At 41.1% G+C, this 25,000-nt stretch overlaps 1 protein-coding gene across 10 annotated transcripts in view; it reads left to right on the forward strand.

The window, feature by feature from the left end:
* Positions 1-25,000, forward strand: part of gab1 (GRB2-associated binding protein 1) — a 53,545-nt gene that overhangs the window by 23,456 nt on the left and 5,089 nt on the right. For 5 of the 10 annotated variants that reach the window (XM_088418709.1, XM_088418707.1, XM_088418708.1 and 2 more), the window contains 10 exons: positions 7,524-7,652; positions 8,365-8,530; positions 12,257-12,467; positions 14,318-14,555; positions 15,270-15,690; positions 16,329-16,423; positions 17,641-17,941; positions 20,231-20,323; positions 21,642-21,735; positions 22,835-22,964. In XM_088418709.1, the coding sequence (XP_088274835.1) occupies positions 7,524-7,652; positions 8,365-8,530; positions 12,257-12,467; positions 14,318-14,555; positions 15,270-15,690; positions 16,329-16,423; positions 17,641-17,941; positions 20,231-20,323; positions 21,642-21,735; positions 22,835-22,964 (1,878 nt within the window). Of the gene's footprint in view, positions 1-7,523; positions 7,653-8,364; positions 8,531-11,206; positions 11,465-12,256; positions 12,468-14,317; positions 14,556-15,269; positions 15,691-16,328; positions 16,424-17,640; positions 17,942-20,230; positions 20,324-21,641; positions 21,736-22,834; positions 22,965-24,968 lie in introns of those variants that run through there. The other 5 variants (XM_088418712.1, XM_088418710.1, XR_015866073.1 and 2 more) reach the window with 5 other exon arrangements.

Raw genomic sequence — 25,000 nt, forward strand, 5'->3', positions numbered from 1 at the left:
TTTGTTTTCGCTCATGGATACACACATCGTTCACGTGCAGAAAGCGAACCCTCTGCGCTCCTCCGCCGACTCGCCGTAGTAATTCTGACCGCTGTTAACGTAACTCAGCCGTTATATCGCGCGTAAACAAACGCACGCACGTGCGCGGTCTTTTCGTTACACATCGACAGATGCCAGTTTATTTCTGGCAAAAAGCAAGAATGTGACCTCAATAGAAATATGCTAGGCCGCATAGCACAAGTGCTGTTTTTGGTCCGGGGCCAAACCCGCCGCTTTAAGCCAGGCGGCTGCTGCCGCCGCTTGCGTAGATGGCCAAAACTTTGCAGAAAGACGCACAAAAATGTGACTTCGCATCTGCTAGCGTCGAGCTATGCACAACATAAAAAAAAACCCACCTTTTAACCTTTTATTTCCCGTCCCTGGCAGCCATATAAGCGAAAAATAAAACAAAAAAGTATAAGGTGCTTGACAAATAAGTTTCCCCCTGACCTTAAAGTCTGGAGATCCTTAAATGATTGATGTTTTATTTCCTAAATTGAGGCTATAATCATGCTTAAAATGTTTCAGTTTGACCATTAAATGTCTTAAAAACACTAAAGCATTGCTATATTTACACCTCTGTAAAGTCTGGATTTTAATGATTGATTTTGACATTTTCCACGTGAAATCCCCAAATCACGCTTAAATACGTTTAATCTATAAATCATTCGGTACACTGAAGCACTTTAGTACGGCGTATTTGTAGTCAAAACCGTCTTCTGCCGTTGCCTGCTCATTACACAGCTTTAAAAATAGACGTGTTCTCGCTTGGGTTTCTTCTGGAACAAGCAGGATTCTCACCCTTTGCTTTGCTGACCTGCGTGTGGGAAGATGGGATGCGGGGATGTGTGATTTATTTTCAACAGTTCAACAACAATCCAACGCTTGTTTTCTCGGAGAGACGAGGGATTCAAATTCTTCCTCTTGACATGGGAGCAGAACTCGGATTTGGACATCATTTGAGAAATGACAAAGAAATAGAAGAAAGAAGAAGAAAGCTTTAGTTTAGCTACATTTAGCGTACATTTAGCGAGCTGTAACCGTGCTTATTATTAGCGTGAATGGTTGTTGGTCGCTGTCTGCCCTGCGATTGGCTGGCAACCAGTTCCGGTTGTCCCCCCGCCTACTGCCCAAAGCCAGCTGAGATAAGCGCCAGCAAGCCTGTGACCCTTGCGAGGATTCGCGGCTTGAGAAAATGGATGGATGAATAACAGAATGTATTAAATTTGGGGTAAATTTGTGATGAGTAAATTTTTAATATACAGTACACAGAATACTTGATTTTATATATTAATAATTGTATATATGAATTATTTGCAATGTTTTTATGTCCACTAAAATAATCTATCAAAGGGAGGTAAAAAAAGATGCTATAAAAGTATTAATTTTGCATTTGAACTGCTATTTAATTAAGAGTATTCTGTTAGTGTTGAAAATATCCATCCATCCATTTTCTGTAAATATGTTGGAACTAAACATGCAGGCATGTTCAGTTTAATAGAGAGAGGATGTTGCTGTTGGCAGACAAAAAAATATATATATATAAACGTCCATGTAGCTTGTAGCGACAAATCTCTGCTCAAGTTGTGAATGTCACATGACCAAACTCAACCAGGTTGTTACTTACTGTAATTCTTAAGCACGTGACGTTATTTTTGGTCGAAATGGAATGGAGCTCAAGGTATGAATTGTACATGAAAAAAACAAAAACAAAATGTAGTTCTTATTCTATGCACCTTATAATGCGGTGCGCCTTATGTATGAAAAAAAAACATTTTAAAATAGGCCGTTCTTTGAAGGTGCGGAAAAGTGGCATATTTGTGGTATAACTATTAATCATGACCAGCGGCCCCCCCCCAACAATTTTTCTATATTCAGCGCATCGAGTGGGGGGGGGGGGGGGCAGTTTTTTTTTTTTCTCATTCTTGACAAAATATTTGAGAAGCGCTGATCTAGACAGTGATACATATTTAGGGTATGTGTGTGGGAGATGTGTTGATGAGTCTTTTTATTTTTTTTTTTGCCACATGCAGCAGGGCCTTGGTGCAATTTGGAGAGGTTTGACCTGCATCTCCTCAATCCAATATGTTCATTCATAGAATTCTTGAAATATTAACGGTTGCAACGCCCAGTGTCCAGTGGGTGGAGGACAGGTGTGGGCAGGACTTAGCGGTATGACGCAAAGCACTGGGGCCGTTGCACTTTTGCCTGCCGGTTAACTGCGCCGCTCGCTGGATGTAAAAATAGCCATCGGCGCAAGAATCCCAGTCATGTCGCGCAAACAAAGACAGATTTATCCAAATGGCGGCAGGAAGTACAGGCGAGCTTTTGTCGGCAAGAGGCCACGAGCGCCAAATGTGACGCCCCTCCCCCCCTCCCCACTGCAGAGCGCTCTTTGTTCCCGCACAGACCTAGTGACCTGAGAGTCCGGGCCTCCTGAAGGCACCATGCCTACTTGTTTACTGCAGTCAAGTTAAATTGCTGTGTCATGGAAACGCTCCCCAGTAGGGCTGCATTTCATGTCATTTTTACATAATAATAAACTAAAATAAAGAAAGTAATTCAAACAAATTCACCCGCCAAGACATGGCAAAAAACTTGACACACAGGGCAACACAGCTGACTTACTTGATGAGTGTAAACCAAAAAAAGGCCTACTTAGAACCAAGCACATTATTTACTTTTACAAATTGTATTCAATAAGCAGTCAAAATATCATTTTCGGTCGTTTCAAAGTGAATTGATTCCAATTTTTCAAAATAGGTTTCAATTGATAGCTGTATGTATTAGGAACCGGGTGAGAAACTCAACGCCATTTCACACTGGTAAATAATATACAGGTATTAGGGTGAGAAAAGCGGGCACTTTTGTCAGGCAAACGTGTAAAACATTGCCTCCTGGTGGTAGGATTACAAAGTGTTTGATTTGACTTGTAAAAAAAACAAGTTATTTGGTCTTCTGTGTTTATACATTATTTATTTTTATCTGTCTTTTATAAGAAGGATAATTAGAGGTAGGGCTGCACGATTATGGCCAAAATAATAACCATATATATAACCTCATATTGACATTGAGTTCTTATGCTATTGAGTTTAGTTATTATTTGAGTTATTATTGTTATTACTTTGAGTATTACTATATCGTGAGTGAAAAAGTTGTAAAACATGTCATTAATTGAGGGTGTGCCTTATAATCCGGGGCAATTTATATAAGGAAAAGTTTTAAAACCTGTCATTAATTGAGGGTGCGCCTTATAATCCGGCGCGCCTTATAGTGCGGAAAATAGGGTAATTGTGCTGCTCTACTCCCCAGCGCCAAACAGCCCCTTCCATGACCTTTATCAGCTGTCTCGTGCGCGTTATGTGATGTGAACCTTCTGTCAGGGCGTAATTTTCTTTTTCTCAAATTTCCCAGTCGAGTCAGCGACTTTTGTTTTTTCATTTGTTTTGTTCTTTTGAATCGCGTTTCGGCGGCCGAGTTTACCAAAGACGACAAGCTAGATTATTTCACACCTTTTTGCTCTTCGCCCTCCTCCTGTTTTCTTTAATCCCAACAAAATGGAGGATGAGTCAGTGCAGGTCATTTAGCCACAGTCCAGATGGTCTGGTTACTCAGTGTTCTGCACCCCCGGGTCGCCAAGCTAAGCAAATGCACGCTTCACTGTCCCAGCTCCGTCTCTTTAAAGTCACAAAATTTGCCGATTGATTTGGGTACTACCTCCGATCGCGGGAAATTGCCGATTCAACTTTCGCTGTGCCGCTTCTGTGCCGTGGTGTCATGAGAAATAGTTATTAAAAGGAAATTTTGAATCGTCAAAGGCTTCCAATCTGCAGACGTGAAGACCAGGTTGCATTAGAGCAGTGGTCCTCAAATGGGGGTAGTTGAAGGAACTGCACTCGAGATTTTAAATAAAACAAACAAACATGCAAAAATCCTTGAAAAATAATTACTTGTCATGTGACTCCTCTCGTTACCTGTCAAGTTAATTATTTGTTTTTGACAACGCGCGTCTGCTATGATGCCAAAAGAGGACACTTCAAGTTTAGTAGTTTTTTGTAGACAAATCTTTTTTTTTTTTTTTTTTTTATAATTGATTCTTTTTGAGAACAGAAAGAAAATTTTTGAGCTTATTTTTTGCGGGGACACATCTTTATACGTAGTTAACTTTATGATTTATTTTTGTGACGAGATCTCGACTGTAATCCCAAAACAGGATGCTTTATGTCGAATATTTTTCCGTTATTTATAGTTATTTTTTTTAAGGACAGCTTTATATTAATTATTTTCTGTGGACAAATATTTATTCATAATTAAGTTAGTGATTTATTTTTGGGAACATATCTCTACTGCACCCCCAAAACAGGACGCTTTATTTTTAATATTTTTCTAATATAATTATTATTATAATTTTATTTTGTGTATTTTTTTTTTTTTTAGAACAGGTGGGGCACTTTGTATTGATTGATTTCTTGTGGAAAAATATTTATTAATAATGATGGCATGGTTTTATATATATATATATATATATATATATATATATATATATATATATATATATATATATATATATATATATATATATATATACTGTATTAAAGCGCTGTCTCCCCTAGAGAATTTGAACTTCAACTTTGCAGAGTTTAGCTAGCGTCCAAAATTCTGGATACAAATTTTCAGGATGTCCGCTTCTGAGCAGCTCCACCGCAAAATGTCTCAAACCCGTTGAATCACGAGCCCCCCCCTTCTCATTAATAATGTGACTCAACTCAGTTGGCATCTCCCTCTGACCCTTCCTAACCTCAGACCCTCAATACCCCTTCTGTTTAGCACCCCTCGGGCTGTAGAACTGGGTGGAATCAGGGGATGATGTCTTCCTGTTTATCATCCTATCAGGAGACTAGGAGGAAAAGGGCAAAGAAGGTTTTGGGGCCAAGATGGGCTGGGGGGTGTTGGTTGGCAGTCCCCATCCTTGGTCCAGCATTGCTGTCCCATTCCCAACTTAAGGCAAGCTCCCAGCTGAAATGAAAATGGCTTGTTATTGGGATTCACTCGCAAAGATGGAACTAAAAGCGGGACTGGGAGTGATTTCATTTTCCTTACGGAATCCCCGCATGAGGTATGTCGAGACGGGGCGCTTACTTGTTCCAGCAGCGTGCCCTCATGTTGTTTGGAGTGAGTGTAGGTGGTTTCCTTCTCAGAGCGCAACATTAAAAAGTGGCATTCCAGAATTGGAGGGTCTTCAAAATTCCTGTTAAGCTTGACTTTTCTGATGCTCCATAATAGGTAACCGACTATCATAGCATGGATTAGTTCAGCTTACAGATCAATGCGAAGTTTTTTTCCACGATCCCATTCATTATTAGTATATTTAATCACTGTAACAGGGTTGCAGGGAACTGGGTTGCAAATGTGCTGAATCGGAATCTGTTCGATTCTCTCAGGATTAGAAACTATCTGTTTAGCTCGCTGTTACTGCTGACCAAATGGACGAACTTACTTGTGTGAATAAAATAAAAAAAAAAGAATTGTATTGATCTGAAAACCCTCATTTTCGGCCTATAAACCGCGACTTTTTCCGCATGTTTTGAGCCCTGTGGCTTATAGTCCAGTGCGCCTTGTCTGAGTGTGTGTGGGGGTTTTTTTCTTTTTTTATGTTTTGTTTTGTTTTGCTAGCCATCAGCAAGCAAATGTATGTATTGTTCGACGTGTCAACTTATGGAACAACTATCAAATAGAACTGAAAAGATGTGAATCAATGGCTGTGCTCAAAAAGAGTTCAAACATATATATATATATATGTCTAAATTTAATAAAATAATGTATAACAGGTCTTTCGTTTACTTGAACTCAACAGTAGCGCCGAAATAGAGAGAACGCAACATGTTGGATGGCCGCTTCGATGTTGTTTATGTACCGCCGTTGGATTTGTTGCGTTTCAGACTCTGCCACGCTATTTACCGCCACGGCCCCATCTCAAACACCGAGTGGTTGGAAAACCCATCAGATGACTTCCGTTTCGCAATACATCCGAGACATTTCGGGCATTAGTAAGAATCAATCCCGGTGGTCACTTAGTTTGTGTTTCAGGGGCTATGAATCCGCGCGAGAAAATCAATGTGCGTTTGGAAAAACAGTGTGAAAGCCCACAGATGGACGAGCGTTTCCAGCTAACCACCGGCATGCAAATGTGCCAGCACTCTCTCTCCTTACTGTATCTGTCCGTTATTTGGAAACAGACACTTGACAGTTGGAATTGGTTGATAAACGGCGTCATCTCATTGACGGAGAACCTTTTTTTTTGTATTTTTTGCATATTTTATTTCCCTTCTATTATTTAACATTACATTGTCCTTATTAGCATTATTGTATATTCATTAAATTATTAATATTACTTAGTTTGTTGAGAATTTGTTCTCAGGACTGGTTTTCTGCACCAAGACTCCGGTGAAAGAGAACGCAAGTCATCACGTTGAACTTCACATTTATTTGGGCTCATGTATAGTGTATCATGTAATATCTGTTGAATAATAAATCAACAACAATGTCAAAGTCAGTCAACTAACATATAAACACTTAATCTATGAATTGACTGTATTTTTAGCCGACATTAGCGGGTTAGCAACAACTACTAACTATAAAGTGCAACCTCTACACAAACGAACACATAAACAGAATAAACACTCATCACCTACTAAACATAGGCAGTAGCGTGCGTTATCAACATAAAGGATAATAAACTATAAATATGACCTTACGTTTTCATTCACTACGTCGTCGTAACGAGCCGAACGACGCACAGAGAACGTAAAACCGGAAACGGAAATGCAACGCGACCCGACAAATTAAAAGCATGCATTTCAAAATAAGATTTAAAAAAAAAACGTCACGAACTCTAACGCTTGAAGAATTTTCAACATAGTTATTAACTAATATTACTTAGTTATTTGATGAATACAGTACTGTATAATGTACTTTTTTGCTTTTTTCAATTTTTGCACATTTTTTTAAATTATTTTTTATTTTGAAATGTTTTTAATTTTTCCTGGAAAAACCCACCAAGTACTGAGACCGTGATAGCTGAGACCACGAAGTAGGAGGGATGACTGTAGTTATTTATACTTCCTGCATATACTGTATATGCAGGAAGTGATTTCTATAAAGCTTTTTAAAGTGCACCAGTTACAGTTGAAGTTGTTTTGATGGGACAAAGTCATCTCCATTCCCTGGGCTACTTGCTGCTCTGTCTTGCTGTAACCTTAGCTTCATGTTCCCTTTGCATCCCGACTGGGTAACTTGACCTAAAATTGCCATGCAATGTAAGAGAGGGCAGAAAATGAGAAACAGTCCCCGCTCTTCACACAAAAACAACAACATGCTCTAGTTTCATTTATTTGTATGTGTGTGTGTATGTCTCTATTGCAGGTTTACCTTGATGTTTACCTTGATATTTTTCCTCCCTCTAAGTTTTGGGTGTTATTTTTTAGGCATGGAAGAAGCGGTGGTTTATGCTTCGCAGTGGCCGTTTGACCGGTGACCCAGATGTGCTGGAGTACTACAAGAATGACCACACCAAGAAGCCCATCCGCGTGATTGACCTCAACTTGTGCGAGCAGGTACGTTTCCCTTTCAGATGCATGCACTTGTCCTTTTTTTCAGTTAGAAAAATCCATTGTAGCGTAGAAGTGCTAGAAGTGGGCGTGTTTTACAAGAGTGGGTGATTATGTGAAGGGTGAGCATGAGTTTTAAAGAATATGGTTATGAGGGGGGGTAGGACTGCACAATTAATCGAATTTTAATCAATGTTTCCCACATGACACAAGCTTCTGCTTTTCTCACCCTAATATAGTAGGTACCAGTGTGAAATAGCGTTGAGTTTCTCACCTGATTCCTAATATATACAGTGCTAGCTGTCAACTGGGACCCGTTTGAAGAATCCGAAATGTGAACAAATTCGGTTTGTTATGACCGAAAATCATGCTCTAAAAACCACATCATCCTTCTCACTATGTATGTAATATCAACAGTGGCCAGAGGCGGCGCCAAAAAAAACTAAGATCAAGCACAAACGTATGAACTGTTAAACTAAATCATCTCTAAAACATTATTTCGGGTGCAGCCCACGCGGCCCGGTACCAGTTGATCCACGGACCGGTTCACGGACTGGGGGTTGGGGACCGCTGTTCTACGTTTCCACGTTGCGATGTTGAAAATTTCAGTTGTACCCGTGGTTAGATAGCAAAGCATGACGAGTCTCTGCCACAGAAACACACAAAATAGGCCAGGATCGCAGTTTTTGTTTCAAACTAGTAAATCCGTCCCTACCAGGTGGATGCCGGGCTGACGTTTAACAAGAAGGATTTGGAGCACAGCTTCATCTTTGACATCAAGACCATCGACCGTGTCTTCTACCTGGTGGCCGACACAGAGGAGGAGATGAACAAGTGGGTTCGCTGTATCTGCGACATCTGCGGCTTCAACCCTACTGATGATGGTGAGAACCGCATATTGGTATGGACTAAAAGTACTACCCGTAGAAATTTTTGGTCGTTTCACACAGAGTAACAATGTGCCGAAATCCCAAGGTCAAAATATCGTTATACAGTGGACCCCCGTGTTACAAGTTCCCTGATTTACGAAATTTTCATGTTACGATGTGGAATACTGATTCTTTTATCCCCTCTTTATGAAATGTTCCCCGTTATGAGAACAAAACAATTGACCCTAGGGGTTGGCTGTATTTGTGTTGTTTTGCTTCCATCTGTTGCCGCTTTGAGGTAGCGTATCTTCCGCACTATAAGGCGCACCGGATTATAAGGCGCACATAGAGTTGAAACCATAGTACTGGCTGGGGTTGCATTATGCATCCACTAGATAGTTGCGTTATGCAGTCAGCACATGATATGTTCCATACATAAGGCACACTGGATTATAAGGCGCACCATCAGCTTTTTTATAAAAAAAATGAAGGCTTTTAGGTGCGCCTTATAGTATGGAAAATACGGTAATTACATTTATTTACGATTGCCGCCTGACTGCTTCGATGCAACGCGTGACTACAATGCTGGTCTGCTATTGGTCGGCTTCTCCACACGGAGATGGCGGTCTGCTATTGGTCGGCCTCACTCGTTTCAAAATGGCTGAACGGTAAAGCTTTGTTCTTTTGTGAGTGGTTACAAAAGCGTATTTATAGTGCATTTTACTGCTTAATTTACAGTTCAAAGGGTTAGGCATGGGTCCCAAGATTGCTAGTGATGTTAAAAAGAGAAGTAAGAAGATGATTTATATGGAAACCATGGTGGAGATAACCCTTATTAGGAAATATGGGCATAACAAGCGTCACTCAAAGGTAAATAAATCCTTTCTATATTATTTATTGATGACGTTTTCTGATTGTATATATGTATATTATATATACCTCGCACACTATTTTGGTAGCTATTTTGAATATGTATCTACAATTTTTATGTTTCTACCTGCGGTTCTAAACGCATTAGCTCTTTAACATAGGTTTGGATTGCCCGTCATACAACCAATTCGTCTCATGACCCCCACCGTGGAACGGATTAATGTCGTAACACGGGGGCCCACTGTACGTTTTTTGTTTTTTTTTATTTCCCTGCTAATTTTTTGATCCATAAAGGGGATTTTCATTTTGGGAAAAACGCAAAACAAACGCAAAAGTTTTATGCTATACGTCAAGCTTCAAAACACAAAAACGCAACGAAGAACGCAATCGCTGTTCGACAGCGAGCGCCCATTGTGCGAGAGGGGAAAAAGGTGAATACAGTGATCCCTCCTACTTCGCGGTCTCAGATATTGCGGTCTCAGTACTTAGCAATTTGTATTAGTAATGTTAATAAGGATAATGTAATGTTAAATAATAGGAGAAAGGAAATAAAATATGCATAAAATACAAAAAAAAGATTGTTTATGGTTACTGCGGCTATATTAGGGCGTACATAGAAATCTAGGAACTGATACCCTCCTACTTGACACCCCCCCATTAACCGCAAAGTAGGGGGGATCGCCGTATTCTGGCACATCTTTTTTTTCCTCACTAAAAAACATCCTTGCGTTTCCCTTTTGCACTTGCTCACACTTGCCATTGTGCAGGCCCACTCTTTTCTTGCGCGTATATGTGCCCGCCGCCAAAACGCGACTTAATCACGCTGATGGTACAAGACGGCGGGAGAGAAGTAAGAGTGGGAGGTGGACACGATCAGCAGGTACTGCATCCGTGATTCAGTGCCTCCATCGACTGACGGAGAGGAGACGGATGAGCAAGCGATGAACCTTGAACAGCCAAGAAAAGTTGTCATCCTGAAAGTGGATAAAAGTAGGAGGACTCAGTCGGAGATGGGGAAAAAGGCAACGTACTCCTTTGTACTTTAAGCGCTTAGATCTGCATCCGATCGGCTTTTTAATTGGTATCGTCACCCCATTTACTGCCAACGACGACTGTCAAAGGATCGAGTGAGCTCCGAAACAAATGAGGAAAAAGTCTAAATCTTGCAGGCGCTGTTGATAGACGTCTTTGTCATACATCCAGCCCTCTGATATGACATGACCTAGGTATTTAATTTCCTCACACATACAGAGACCGGACCGACAAATAAAAGGTCGAAGAACTTAATTTCCTGTTCCCAGCGCTGCCAAATATTGCTACGTTGCTTTCCTGAGCATTACATTTAATGTCAAGATCAGCAACATCGGCGTTTATTGGAAAGCGTTATGGTATGTAAACAAAAAGTAAGACCCGGTCATCTGCATACATATGGTGATATACAGTGGACCTCCGCCATATGAAATTAATCCGTTCAGGGGTTGGGATTTTCAAGTGAAATTGTTGTCTTGCGGGCAATAGAAACCTACATACATATGTTATACATATACACGTATACAATTAAATAACATCATTAAAAAAAATATATAATATATATATATATATATATATATATATATATATATATATATATGTATATATATATATATGTGTGTGTATATGTATACAAGTGTGTGTATATATGTACATATATGAAATTTATATAAGAAATTTTATTTGACCTTTGAGTAACGTTGACTCGAGCTACTTACGGCCATAATCCCTAGCGAGGGAAGCCTAGCCTAGCCTACCTAGCCTTCTGCGTATTTCTTAATTATCTCAAGGTTTGTTTCCATGCTAATCATCTTCTTTCTTCTACCTTTAAAACCACCGGCAATCTTGGGACCCATGGCTAACCAATTCAAGTTGGAAATAAGCACTAGAAAGCACTCAGACGAGATCAAGTCTTTAGCATGTTGGCATCTTAGTGACGCCGTCACGCCGACCAATAGCAGACCAACATCTCAGTGACGTGTTGCAGCGCATGCAGTTTGACGCAAACAGAAATGAAAAGCAATTACCTAAAAACGCCTGAAGAGGGAGGTAAAACCACATCTCCCAACACAGACAACCCCACAGGTCATGACAGTTGCTAATACCATAAAGCTGGAAAAATGCCGTCAAGAGGGGACGAAAAAACATAGTATTCCACTTATATAACCCGGGATCCACTGTACAATGAACTAATTTGTTGTTAACTAAAATAAGAAATGGCGTTTCTCCTCTGGCTTGGCATTAAATATAATTACCTTAATTAATTTCAGACCCTCTTTTACTCTAATATTTTTTTGGGGAAAAAGGTAGTAATGAAAAGTAATGAAGTAAGTACCTGGGATTAAATGTCTGGACTCTGTAAAAACATAATACGTCTTTGGGATTGAAAGACTTTATTGTACATTAATGTTTTCCGATAAGCGCCTATGCTATGGATGTATGGATGGAAATCAAATACCGAATAGACAAAATATTAACTTTTCATTGCTAAAAATAGCTATTCATATGGGCTAGCTAGCAAGTTTACATAAAAACTGATTTGAAATCTGTATTCATTATTTTTGTCTAGTTTTTTTTTAAATCAATTACGTCTTTTAAACAAATGTCTTTTTTCTCGAACTAAAATCCATTTAGAGTGATTGAAAATTGAGACTATATTTTTTGTTTATTTACAGTTCCTCTTGCTCTTCCTCCATTAGCAACATAAAATGGACTAGCTAGCTATCCGAATAACCCGCGATGTTCACTTGAAAAAAACAAAACAATGGTCGCCTCCAACCACGCGACGATCATTTCCACACACGCTAAAATGTCCGCCGCCTTCTTTCCCGTCTCATCAAGAAGCTGCCAAAGCAGGCCAGCAGTCGGCCATCGGGGGCCCGGTGGTGGACACCCCTCCCCACACGGCGGCGGCGGCGGCGGGCCTGACGGCCGTGCCGCCTCCCTACCAGCCGGTCAGCGTGCGGCATCTGGACTCCCAATCCAGCACGGAGGAGCCCCAGGATTACTTGTGGCTGGTCAACTGCGAGAGCAAAAAGCCCGAGGCCAACAGGTAAGACCCTCGCGCTGCTCCTCGTCCTTCCGCACTTTTTCATTCCCGCCGCGCCTCGCGTAGCTCGATGCCGCTTCGCCCGTCTCTGGAGGGAGAGCGGGAGTATTTTCTCCTGGAGGAGTGCGAGAGCAGGACTCTCCCACCACCGCAGTCTAGTCTGTGAGTTTGCAAGTGCCTCGACTGTGTGCCGTGTTGGAGCCAGCCCTAACTAAAAACGCATTGGCCTCGCTTGCAGAACCTTTTGGTGCATGTTTTGAAATGAACCAGCAGCGTTTTGGCGTGGGGGGAAAAAGATAATTTCATGATGATGTCCCCGAATTATTAGGAATTTGATCACGGCATCAGCCATCAAACAGCATGTATTAACAAAGCTCCAAATAAACGGTTTCGTATCGCCGCTTGCGGTTTAAATGATGGACTTTATGCCTCATATGAACGCACCGGATCGGTAAACTGAGAATAAAGCCACCTCCGACGGTCGCAAATGGTTTTTGAACAACAGTTCATTTGTGTTCAAGGCTAGGCTTTCGTTAGTTAATCCCCGATCCGTGCGGAGCGTCCGCCCTGCTTCAGGTCGCGCATAGTTTTTGGATTTCTCGGTGAATAAAAACGTGTGCGTTCTCCTGAAGTCTGCATTGGCCAATTGCCGTTGCACGTTTGATGATGTAATCATGCTTAAATGATAATAGGGCGCATTCCACTTCTAACTATTGCTGTGCTTCTCAATTGTATCTTGCCAAGACCCCCTTCCTACGAAAGAGAAAACTTTTCCCTCCACTCGACGTGCTGACTAAAAATAAGATTATTATATATAAGATATGATAGAAAAAAGAAAATATATAAAAATTGTACGAGTATACCTAAATCTGCATCCTTTTGAACATTACAAAAGAAAAAAAGCAATATGAATTAACTTTCGCCAACTGTTCATTATTTTTTACAGCGTTTATATGGGTTACAGCTTAGTCTAAAGCGGAAAAAATAAAACCAAATGCATCAAAGTGCCTGAAAAAAAAGGAAAGAAATTCTTATTTTATTCCGATTGCACTTCACATGACAAAAACCAAGCCGTTTCCCTGGGGTCATCCGCGCACCCCCGGCGACTTAGTTATCAAATTAACTCATTCAATTCCAAGAATTCAGACATTCAGTCCCATATTTTATACACAAAAATATTGCACGTCCAGCTGCAATCACAAAGAAATGTCACAATTTTTACGTTTTCATCATCATCTGCTAGAAACTTCAGCTCCGAGTGTTTTTTTTCCCCCTTTGATTCTTTTATTGTACCCCCCCCCAAAAAAAAAATAAAACAAAAATCAAAGGATTTTCCATCATTTGTAACCTAATGCTACAAGGTTTAAAATAATTATTTCAATTTATTACCCAGCCTTACTAAGTGATTTGTCAGACCAATGATTATTTTGATGCAGATTTTGTAGGTTGCGGTAGTTAGCGATAGTAGTAGTTGTAGTCATAGTTTTAGTGTGCCTTTACAAGGTAGTAAGTTGGTTTAGTGAGAATTGCCTTTAAATGTTAACTGTAGTAGTAGTTGTATTTTAAAATGGTAATCGTTGTGGTAGCAGTTTGAAGTTGTGTTTGGCTGTAGCACTAGTAGATTCCAACAAATTGTACTTATAGTACTGTAGTAGGTTGTGGTCGTGGTATCTTGTGAATATTAGTAGTGATGGTAGGCTGGTGGTGCTATATTTTGCTCCATATGACCCCCCGAGACCGATATGAAGACGCGCCGTCATTATTACGTAGCATTAATGACGAGGGGGCGTGTCATGTAAAAGCCCAATCATTGGCCTCGTCTCAAAGGTCCATCTCCTGCGTTGTCCTCTCAGAGCCCACGCCGAGTGTTCCAAGTCTACCTCCTCCGAGACGGACCTGAACGACAACCTCCCGTCGCACCGGACGCCCACGTCGTCCACGTCGTCAGCCAAGCACAGTTCTCAGAACGGTTTCTTCGCCGGGCCCCCGGCCCCCGCCTCCGCGTCGTCTCTGTATGACTCCCCGCCGTCGCGGGGCGCTTCCCTCCTGAGTGATAACGGTCTTTACCATCTACCCCGCAGCTACTCTCAGGTAGGTTTGCCAGTGGGGGTGGGCGGGTAAATGAAAATGAATTAATCTAACATAAAATCACTTTTATGAACGTATATTTTGCTGAAACCATGAAATTAATCCAACAATGATTTTAAAGGATTGTCATTATTTGTTTTCTCTGAAATCTCGAGTAGCCTCTGAAGTTGCTTCAAGTACCCTCAGGGGTATGTCAGAGAAATCTATGAAAGAAGACTAAGATAAGCCCGGTCTGGGCTGAACAATAGTAACTCAGACCAACCAAGGTTGACCTTTCTTGCCGGCGAGGGAGGCCTCGGCTTCCACTCTCGTGTTCGCCTCAGAGCCGTCGGAGCCCAAGGGGTACTCGTAGCCCTATTTGAGAACCGCTCTTCTAGGAAGCATGTGAGATATTACACTTCACAGAAAAAAAAATGAAGGTCATGTCATCACAACGTTAACATCAAGGTCTAAGTATAGCTCAAAAGGTCAAGCTACTAAAATCGTCTTAATCATAGGTGTCGACGTGGGGCATGTTTTTTAACCTTCTCTCTCAAACCACACCCGATTCAAGTGGTTGGGATCATTGTCAAGCTCCTGCAGCGCTCACTAATGAGCCAATCATTTGAATCCGGTGCGTTCGAGAGAGAAAGTTGGAAAACGTGCAGGGCACCGGCCCTCGAGGACCGGAGTTGGACACCTACGGTCTAAATGGTAATTGAATTCCCCATCTTTCAGGACACGGTGCTTCTCCCCAAATCGGCCTCTTCCCCCACAACCCACCCGGACCTCAGCGGCGACGGGTCGGAGCTGTACGTTTTCAACACGCCCTCTCGGAAAGCGTCCATGGAGACGCAGATGCGCAACATGTCCATAAGCTACGACATCCCGCCCACGCCCGGCGCCAACTCTACCTACCAGGTCCCGCGCACCTTGTCGTCCTCGGAGGGCGGCGGGGATGTGGTGCCCCCTCCCAGGCCACCCAAGCCCACCTCCGGGGTCCCGCCGCCGCCCTCCGAGCGCTCCCCCACAGACACTTACTACGTGCCTCGCTCGGCCTCTGAGACCGACGGAAACTACTGTGTGCCGACAAGTGCCGGGAATAAAGCTTTACGCAGCAACACTATAGGAACTGTCGACTGTTCGCGCCTACGCAAAGGTTTGTATACACACGTCCGTTGACATAATTGATAACCTAGCCCCTTACCCTCACCTCAACCATCAGAAATGATTGCCTCAAGCCTAACCCAAGTACGCCTACGTATATTCTAAAAACAAGTCTTGAGCCTCTTATAATCCGGTGCGCCTTGTATATGAAAAAAGTTTTAAAATATGTCATTAATTGAGGGTGCGCCTTATACTCCGGTGCGCCTTATATGTGAAAAAAATTTGTGTCATTAATTGAGGGTGCGCCATATAATGCGGAAAATGCGGTACTCACACGGGAAGTCTAAAAGAAAACAAAATAGACTCCACTATTGATTTTGGACCTCAGAAATGATTACCAACACTTTATTTTCCTAAAATTGCAACTTTGTGTTGTAAAAATTTTTTTTTTTTTCTCTTGTAGTGCCATGGCTTTTCTCCCGTTGTTTTTATTCTGATAGTTTGACCACTTCCACCTCCTCTTCGCCCGCGTGGTGATAAATTTTCTATGTGTTGTATGATCCCTTAGAATTAGCGACTAGAATCATCCGTGTAAGCAGGCGGTCGCTTCTCATTTGTGCTTTGACGTTCGGGGGATGTGATCACATTTTGTCGCTCATATTAGTGTAATTAATATATATATTTTTTTAGATTTTGGTTCCCAGGACTGCTACGACATTCCCAGATCTTTCCCGTCCGACAAGAGCTGCTCATTCGACTTCAACGAAAGTTTCAACAGCTACTTTGTGAGTTGCGGCTTATATGACGTAGCCGGGCAAAAAAATGTTTTTTTTACACGTCGTGCTCAATGCTTTTACAGTAAACATGGTATTTTATTTTTACGGGAAAACTCTGCAACAAATTTATATTTGCAGCCTGACATTTTTCACAACAGCGGGACCAACTATTGCTTCTGGAAGTTCGCCGGTACAAACGCCTTTATGATCTGACTGAAAAGGACTAGCGTGACCTAAATACTGTAAACGACTCCTGCCGAGCACCACGTCGGGAAGAGATAATGAGGAGCCGGTAAAAAAAAAAAATGCTTGGAAGAATTACGATCATGTGAACCTGCTAGGATTCTCCACCTCTGTTACAGAGTAGTGTCGTTTGTATGCTGCATAGTCCATTTACCGCCACCTAGAGTATGGGAGAATATTGTCTATAGGTTACGTTCACAATGGTTAATAAATATGGCGTTTTGATATTCAAGAAAGATGGACACAAGCTCTGAATGTTTACGTTGATTTATAATTTCCGTTATATAAATATATGCCACATTTTTAATAAATCAAAACTTTAAATGAGTATATGTTGCAATTATTACGTCAATTCAAATCACAATCGGCCAAAATGACAGATGAAACTCGAGATTTAATTTTTTGGGCCATGTGGCCTAGCCCGAATATTGCTACTTCATTCTCATTACCGTATTTTCCGCACTATAAGGGGCACCTAAAAGCCTTACTTTTTTAAAAAAGCTGATGTTGCGCCTAATAATCAGGTGTGCCTTATATATGGATCAATATTGATTAGGATTGGTAGATGGGGAATGAAGTGATAAAGTAATCTTTACCTGTTTTGTTTTGTGTGTTTACAGTTGAACAAGGTTGCTCATATTGACATATTGACATTGAGATATTGAGAGTTTAGAGTTATTGTTATTACTTTGAGTATTACTATATTGTGATTGAAAAAGTTTTAAAATGTGTCATTAATTGAAGGAGCGCCTTATAATCCAGTGCGCCTTATATATGGAAAAGATTTTAAAATACGTCATTAATTGAGGATGCGCCTTATAATGCGGTGTGCCTTATAGTGCGGAAAATGCGGTACATCTATTTAAAAAAAAAAAAGTACTATTTCTTGCTCATTATGCTGAGACTTTGGGAACGTTCCAACATATTTACTTAAAAAAAAAAAAGAAGTCTGAATGACTGATTGGATGTCTTTTCTTTCGTAGAAAAATAAAGGCATGGTCCCCGTGGGCAGCCAGTCCACCGAGGAGATGGACCAGAACTACGTCCCCATGAGCGCCAATTCCCCGTCCCACCAGCACTCGGGCAGCCTGTCGGAACCGGTTCACGAGACCAATTATGTGCCCATGACGCCCGGCACCATGGAGTTCTCCTCGCTGGGCAAGCAAGTGCCCCCGCCCGCCCACATGGGCTTCCGGTCTAGTCCCAAGACGCCGCCCCGGAGGCCCATGCCCAGCGACTGCCAGCCTCCGCCCGTGGACCGGAACCTGAAACCGGATCGCAAAGGTGGACCCGCGCTCGATAACCCGTCTCGCCGTTGCGGTGGTACCTTCAAGGTTCGGCGAAACCTCGTGAATTTGCTCAATTGTGCCGGCAGGATTTTCGTTTCGGCCGCGGTATTTTCCGGAACCTCCAAACTCCAGTCCTCGAGGGCCGGTATTCACACCTGATTCAAGTGATTAGATCATTTTCTAGCTCCTGTTAATGAACTAATCATTTGAATCAGGTGTGTTGGGGAGAGAAAACTGCAAAACATGCGGCATACCGGCCCTCGAGGACTGGAGTTTGACATCTACGTATGAACGTAAGAAAAAAACCAACCACAAAAAACATAATCTGATCCGTTTGAGGACTTTTCAGGAGCTTGAAGGTACCACTGTCTACTGTTTACGGGGTCCTCGTGGGGTTGGCGCGCCGAAGGGCGTATATGTGCCGCCGCTAAACCGCGTGTTGGTAACCGATTGGCCTGTCTGTTCGGGTGGCTTCCTAACGCTGTGAGTACCAAGCGCACTAACAGGCTTTTGATCTTATCACGCCGCCCGTGACGTCATCTCACGGCCGAACACAGAGAGTTCCTTGTCAAAGGACTCCTGAACCTGAGGCCCCCGTCGGCCGTTTCCAAAAAAAGGGGCCGAGGCGGCCTTGTTGCCCCCCCTCCTCCCCGGTGCCACGGGGTGGCTGAACTCTGAGTGGTCACCTTCTGTCCCCTTTGTTTCCCGCGCGTGAATGGAGCTCTTTGATGACATCTGGGGTGAGCGACGGGGGATGGTCGGGTCGGGCTCGGAGCAGACGTGGAAACCGATGTCGAATCGGGCCCTTTTGATGAAATCGACGTATAGCGTGTTGACATTTCAAAGGGGGCGTTATAAACATTTTGATTGTTAAAAACACAGAACCGAAATGCGGAGGTAAAAACGGAAGAGTTTACATGGCGGTGAAATTATTGTTTTTTTCATCCTCCCAAAGTGAAAACTTGTAGTTTATGCACCTTAAAATCCGGTGTGCCGTCAGCCATTTTTGCATCGGAGTTTTTCTTCTAGCGTGACAATTTGTCGTACAAATGCAGAATTTTTACGGGCCAAGAGAACGGGGCCACTTGGTGAAATGTTTGTTTTTTTTGTTGTTTTTTTTTTCATTTTGACGTACAGAAACGATGTAGGGAAAACCAGGTCGAAATCTCGCTTCAGGTATTTTATTTTATTTGAAGTTATTTCTTTTTGAAGTCCATAGCTCCGGGGCCCTCGTTTTGAAAGAAACAAACTTTTCTTGTATTCATCTGAGGGCTGCAAGATTATTATAATTTTAATCGCAATCACGATGCTGGCTGCCACGATTAATAAGGCTGATTCTTGGCCATATTAACGTTTAAAAAGTCAAGCACTTTTTTTTTTTATTACAAGTCAAATCAAGTACTTTGTCATCCCACCACCAGGGGCCGTTGTTTCCCAACTGTTATTTGAGACCCATTTTGAACAATCCGATTGGCAAAAAATTGGAATAAATTCAGTTTGAAATGACCGAAAATTACTTTTTCACTGCTAATTGAAGAGCATATTTTTAAAAATGAATCATTTGTTCTAAGTAGGCTTATTTTTTTCATTGGTCAGCAAGTAAGTGAGCTGTATGCCAAGTTTTGCCTTGTTTTGTGTGAATTTCTTTTGATCATTATTTATGTTTACTTATTTTATTTTTATTATTTGTAAGTACCAAGCCTTGAAGCTTTGTTTGCATACTGCCTGTTTAAAAAAAAAAAAAAGGGGCATTAAATAGACATGTTGATGAATAACATGATGAATAATCGTGATTTCGACACTGACCAAAATCATCGCGATTATTATTTTGCCCATAGTTTTGCAGCCCTAATATGTTGCAAAAATGAAGGAAAGCTCGGTCTGTCTCAACCATTTCGGCAGCCTTTTTTTTTTTTCTTGAGCAAGTTAATCACCCAAAACATTGCAAGCTGTCAATCTTGCATGAGCGCCGCGTGTGTGTGTGTGTGTGTGTGTGTGTGTGTGTGTGTCAGACGAGAACGCCTCTTTTTTTCTTGCCGCAACACGCCTCCGAGGTCTCGCCGCGCTTCTGCACAGTTGGTCACGCATGCACAGCTGTGATGTCAGTCTTTGTGTGGGAAGCCGTGTGTTGCATGTTTTTTCCCGGCGGGGAGGGCTGAGCATGGCTCTTGCGTTGCCATGGCGATGGCGGGAGCCAGCCGGGCGTCGAGCGGCTTTCTTTCGCATGGCCCGGAAGTCGCCAATGATGTGATTTGAAATGATTACGTCTTCTTTCGCCAATCAGGTCAGAGTCCGAAAGTAATAAGGGCAAAGGGGGTCGGTTTAGAGCGAACCGACTCCCAAACTGTGGGGGAGTTCCCGCGGGGACGACGCAAGGGTAGGTACCGAATTCATAAAGTCCTCTTGGCTTGTCTCTCTATTGATTTTTTTTCTTCTTTTTTTTTACACCTGTATATAAGTGGTGATTGGGTTATATGTCACAAATGAATGGTGAACAATTTTCCCGCATTGGTTTTTAACCAGGCGGCGTAACTCTTGTGCACACGCTTTGCAAACTATACACATTGCATTTTTTTCCCGCATTTTGTAAATGCTTTTTAAGGTATTTATTTATTTATTTTCCCTCGAGCGCTCAAATTGTTCGGTGGTATCCGTTCTAACCATACATATGTAGATTAAATTAATTACACCTGCAAAAAATTGAAAAATGGTATGCTCTCTGTCGCCCGTAAAGTGACGATAACATTAAGACTTCCCCATTAACTGCTCTTTACCGCCACCTACTGTCTTGAGGTGAAACACAGGTTGACAAAGAATTTTCTGTTTGCTGACATATTTTGACCGCCGCTGAATGGAATGTTGCAAAAATTGCAAGAAAATCCAATGTAATAAACCCTATTAAATGCAACTCATAAATTGTAAATGTAGTGGTTTTATACGGTCCGAAATTTGGACGATTATTTTTGTACGCAAAATCTCGCACGTAGATCTTTGCATTTTGAAATTTTACATCTTATGATCATCTGCAGGAAATTTCAGCTCCCCAGTGTTTTTTTTCCCCACTGATTCTTTTAAGATATCGTAAAAAAAAAAAAAAAAAAGAAAAGAATTTCCATCGTTTGTAACATAATGCCACAAGGGGTTTACATTTACACTGAAAATGTAGACAACTCTGCAAAAATTGCAGGAAAATCCAAAGTAATAAATCCTATTTAAATGCCTCTCAAAAATTGTAATTATAATGGTTTTATATGATCCAAAATTTGGACAATTATTATTTTGGTACGCAAAATCTCATGTTCAGCTTCAATTACATAGAAATGTCAGAATTGTTGCACTTTAAAGTTTTACATGTTTTAATCATCTGCTGGAAATTTCAGCTCCCTAGTGGTCCCCCCCCCCCCCCCCCCCCCCAATTCTTTTTTTTTTTTTATTTCCATAAACTGTAATATAATGCCACAATTTAATATAGTATTTCTCGTGTGTGTGTGTGTATATATATATATATGGAGGGCATTGCTAACCGGTTAACTGGTCCACATACTGAATGTAATGAATTACGATCCAACACTCCCATGCAAGGCACAAAATGTCTTGCTTTTCTAATCTACACCAAATAACACTAACATTGCCTTGTGATGCTTTTTGTTGGAATTATACCTGGAACCCCGCTTTTTTTTTTTTTTTTCCCCCAGGAAAACCAGCTCCACTGGAGATCAAACCGCTGCCCGAATGGGAGGAGCCCTGCACGCCGGTCCGCTCGCCCGTTACTCGTTCCTTCGCCCGGGAGTAAGTATGAAACGATCTTCCTTTTTTTTTTTTTTTTTAACGTGTGTATAAAGGTGTTTAGTCTAAGGATGTGTTCACACAATTCAGACAGAGACTTCAAAATATAAACATTATGTTTTTCCTCCTTTGTATTACGGCTTGACTCTGTCATGGATTTTTATTTATTATTTTTTATATATTTTTGGTTTTATATTTTATTATTTTATTTTTTTCCTCTAACTTTTTCTATCGCAGGTGTGTGTGCGCGCGTAGTTTGTTTTTTTGCGCAGTGAGCAAATGAAGCGTGTGAACGCATCCTTTTCACAGAATGCTGTAGATGTCACTAGAGTAGCCACTAACTTTTCATGCGTTCATGTAGGTGAAGAGGCCTCCGCACCCTGGGGGCATTCCCCTATGGAGGACCGAAAGTGGCAAAATTCAATAAATAAATGTACCCTTCAAGAATTAAATAAAATAAAACGTGTCATTCATGAATTAAAAATGTTATTAATGAACTGTTTCATGAATTGATTCAATCTTATGTTGAATGAATCAAACATTTCATTATTTAAGGACACTTATTTAATTAATTTGATGGATCGATTTAATCAATGACACTTTTGTTGAAGGAACGAAACATTTATTTCATTATTGACACTTTTAATGAATGACACGTTGCTGCATTGTTAATCCGTCAACCTCGCTCGTCAAAGTGTGATGGGCGTGTCCTGAACCTGATTGGATACCGCCTTGGCTTGAATCAGGCGTTAGGACACGCCCATCAAAGTCCACATATAAACCAATGCATGAAACAGAGTGTCGTTCAATAAAAGTATCAATAATCCAGTAAATGTTTCACTCCTGTAATTAATGTGTCATTAAATAACCAAATGAAAGTTTCCTTCAACAAACGTTTCACGAAACATTGAAAGAATTCGTGAAACACTGATTTAATCAATGACACTTTAAATGAATTCGTGACACATTTCCTCATTTCACGACGCTTTTTTTCGAACGGTTGATTTCTTGAATTTTGGCGCTTCCGGCCCTCCGTAGTTTTTGCCTTCGCCGTAGGATGGTGTGCGTTTGTTTGTGTGTAAACATTGTGAATGCCGCCCAGTCTCTCTAGGTTCCCCATGCCCGCCCGGCCCCCGTCAGTGCATAGCACCGCCTCCAGCACTGACTCCGAGGACAGTGATGAGAATTATGTAGCCATGCTCTCTAATATGAAGAACCAGTCAGACGAACCAGTATGTAACACACCACTATCCTAACAACTATCTACATTTTTAATGCATTGCGCGTTTATGGCTGAATCGCTCCCTCCGATTTGCTCGTCAGTCATTTTTTATTGCGGCGCATCCGGTTCTTCGCCGTAAAATTGTGTTTGTGGTTTCATGGTTTTTTTTGTAGCTTATTTTTAAATCTGGTTTTTCAATCCGTATTAACTACAGTAGATGAAATTACAATGATCCCCCCTACTTCGTGGTTAATGGGGGGTGTCGACCCCCCCCCCCGCAAAGTCTGAAATCCGCGAAGTAGGGTATCAGTTCCTGGATTTCTATGTACGCCCCAATATAGCCGCAGTAACCATAAACAATCCTTTTTCTTTGTATTTTTGTGTATTTGATTTCCTTTTCCTATTATTTAACATTACATTATCCTTATTAACATTATTGCATATTCATTAAAAAACGAAAATTACTTAGTTTGTTGAGAATTTGTTCTCGGGACTGGTTATCTGGTTATAAAACGCAAGTCATCACGTTGAACTTCACATTTATTTTGGCACATGTATGGTGTATCATGTAGTATCTGTTGAATAATAAATCAACAACAATGTTGAAGTCAGTCAACTAACGTATAAACACTTAATCTATGAATTGACTGTATTTTTAGCCGACATTAGCGGGTTAGCCACAACAAACTATAAAGTGCAACCTCTACACAAACGAACAAATAAACAGAATAAACACTCATCGCTTACTAAACATAGGCAGTAGCGTGCGTTATCAACATAAATGATAATAAACTATAAATATGAGCTTACGTTGTGTTCACTATGTCACCGTCATGAGCCGAATGACGCACAGAGAACGTAAAACAGGAAATGGAAATGCAACGCGTCCCGACAAATTAAAAGCATGCATTTCAAAATAAGATAAAAACCGTCACGAACGCTTGAAGAATTCTTAACATAGTTATTAACTATTATTACTTAGTTATTTGATGAATACAGTACTGTATAATGTGCTTTTTATGCTTTTTTTCGATTTTTTTTTTCCATTTTTGCGCATTTTTAAAATAATTTTTAGTTTGAAATATTTTTCCTGGAAAAACCCGCAAAGTACTGAGACGGCGAAGTAGGAGGGATCACTGTAAATTTTTTACACCTTATAGCAGTGCTTCTCAAATGGGGGTACTCGTACAGGGAGTACTCAGTTTTAAATGAAAATAAACATGCAAAAACACGCCGAAAATAAGACACTTTAAGCTGAAAATTTTGCCGTGGTTTTTTTTGTGTGCTTTCTGAGAACAGGTCTTACGCTTTATGTTTTATATTTTAGGAGAACGAATATTTCCTAAGGATCTTATGAATAATATTGACGAATAGTTACGTTAATATATTTCATATATTTAGCTTACAAAACATGAAATTTCTTCAGTTTTGCCATAGGTGCATCTTCTACGCGGTAACATGCTCAAATATGATATGAATTATATGATTATTATATGATTATAAATTATATGAATTTATATGTTCACTTGAGCTTGGAGGCACCACTGTATAGATCCGATATTTTCAAATACATTCAAAAATCGTAGCTGTTATTGCGTGATGGACCTTCCGTATGATAGAGCATAGCAGAAACATTGTATTAAATTTTCAAAATTTTCAAGTCCCTGCTCATCTCCCAAAGCCAAACAATGCTCCAGACGGGCTCCTCTTCCCCCCCCTCTGCCTGCTGCTCTTCTACTTTTCTTTTAATTCTCCATTCCCGTGCCTCCGCTCTTCAGGTCTTCGTTCCTTGGACGCAATCTTTTCTTTCTTTCTTTTTTGAACATGCGTTTGACTTTTGTTCCTTTGATGGAGTGCCGTTCCTGTTTCTAACCCTTTTGTTGCCCTTTTCCAGCCACTTCCTTGCAGCGCCGTAATGGCTCCAGTTCTTCATTCCTTTGCCTTCCTTTGTTTTACCTGCTCTTCTCCTCTTTCCTCTGCCGCCCCTTCCTCCCGCTTTTTTTATTTTGCTTAGAGAGGAGTCCTTCTACTGCACGGTCCCCATCA

The sequence above is a fragment of the Hippichthys cyanospilos genome, chromosome 7 (assembly GCF_059441005.1).
Source record: "Hippichthys cyanospilos isolate Australia breed blue-spotted pipefish chromosome 7, RoL_Hcya_1.0, whole genome shotgun sequence".
Lineage (NCBI taxonomy): Eukaryota > Metazoa > Chordata > Actinopteri > Syngnathiformes > Syngnathidae > Hippichthys > Hippichthys cyanospilos.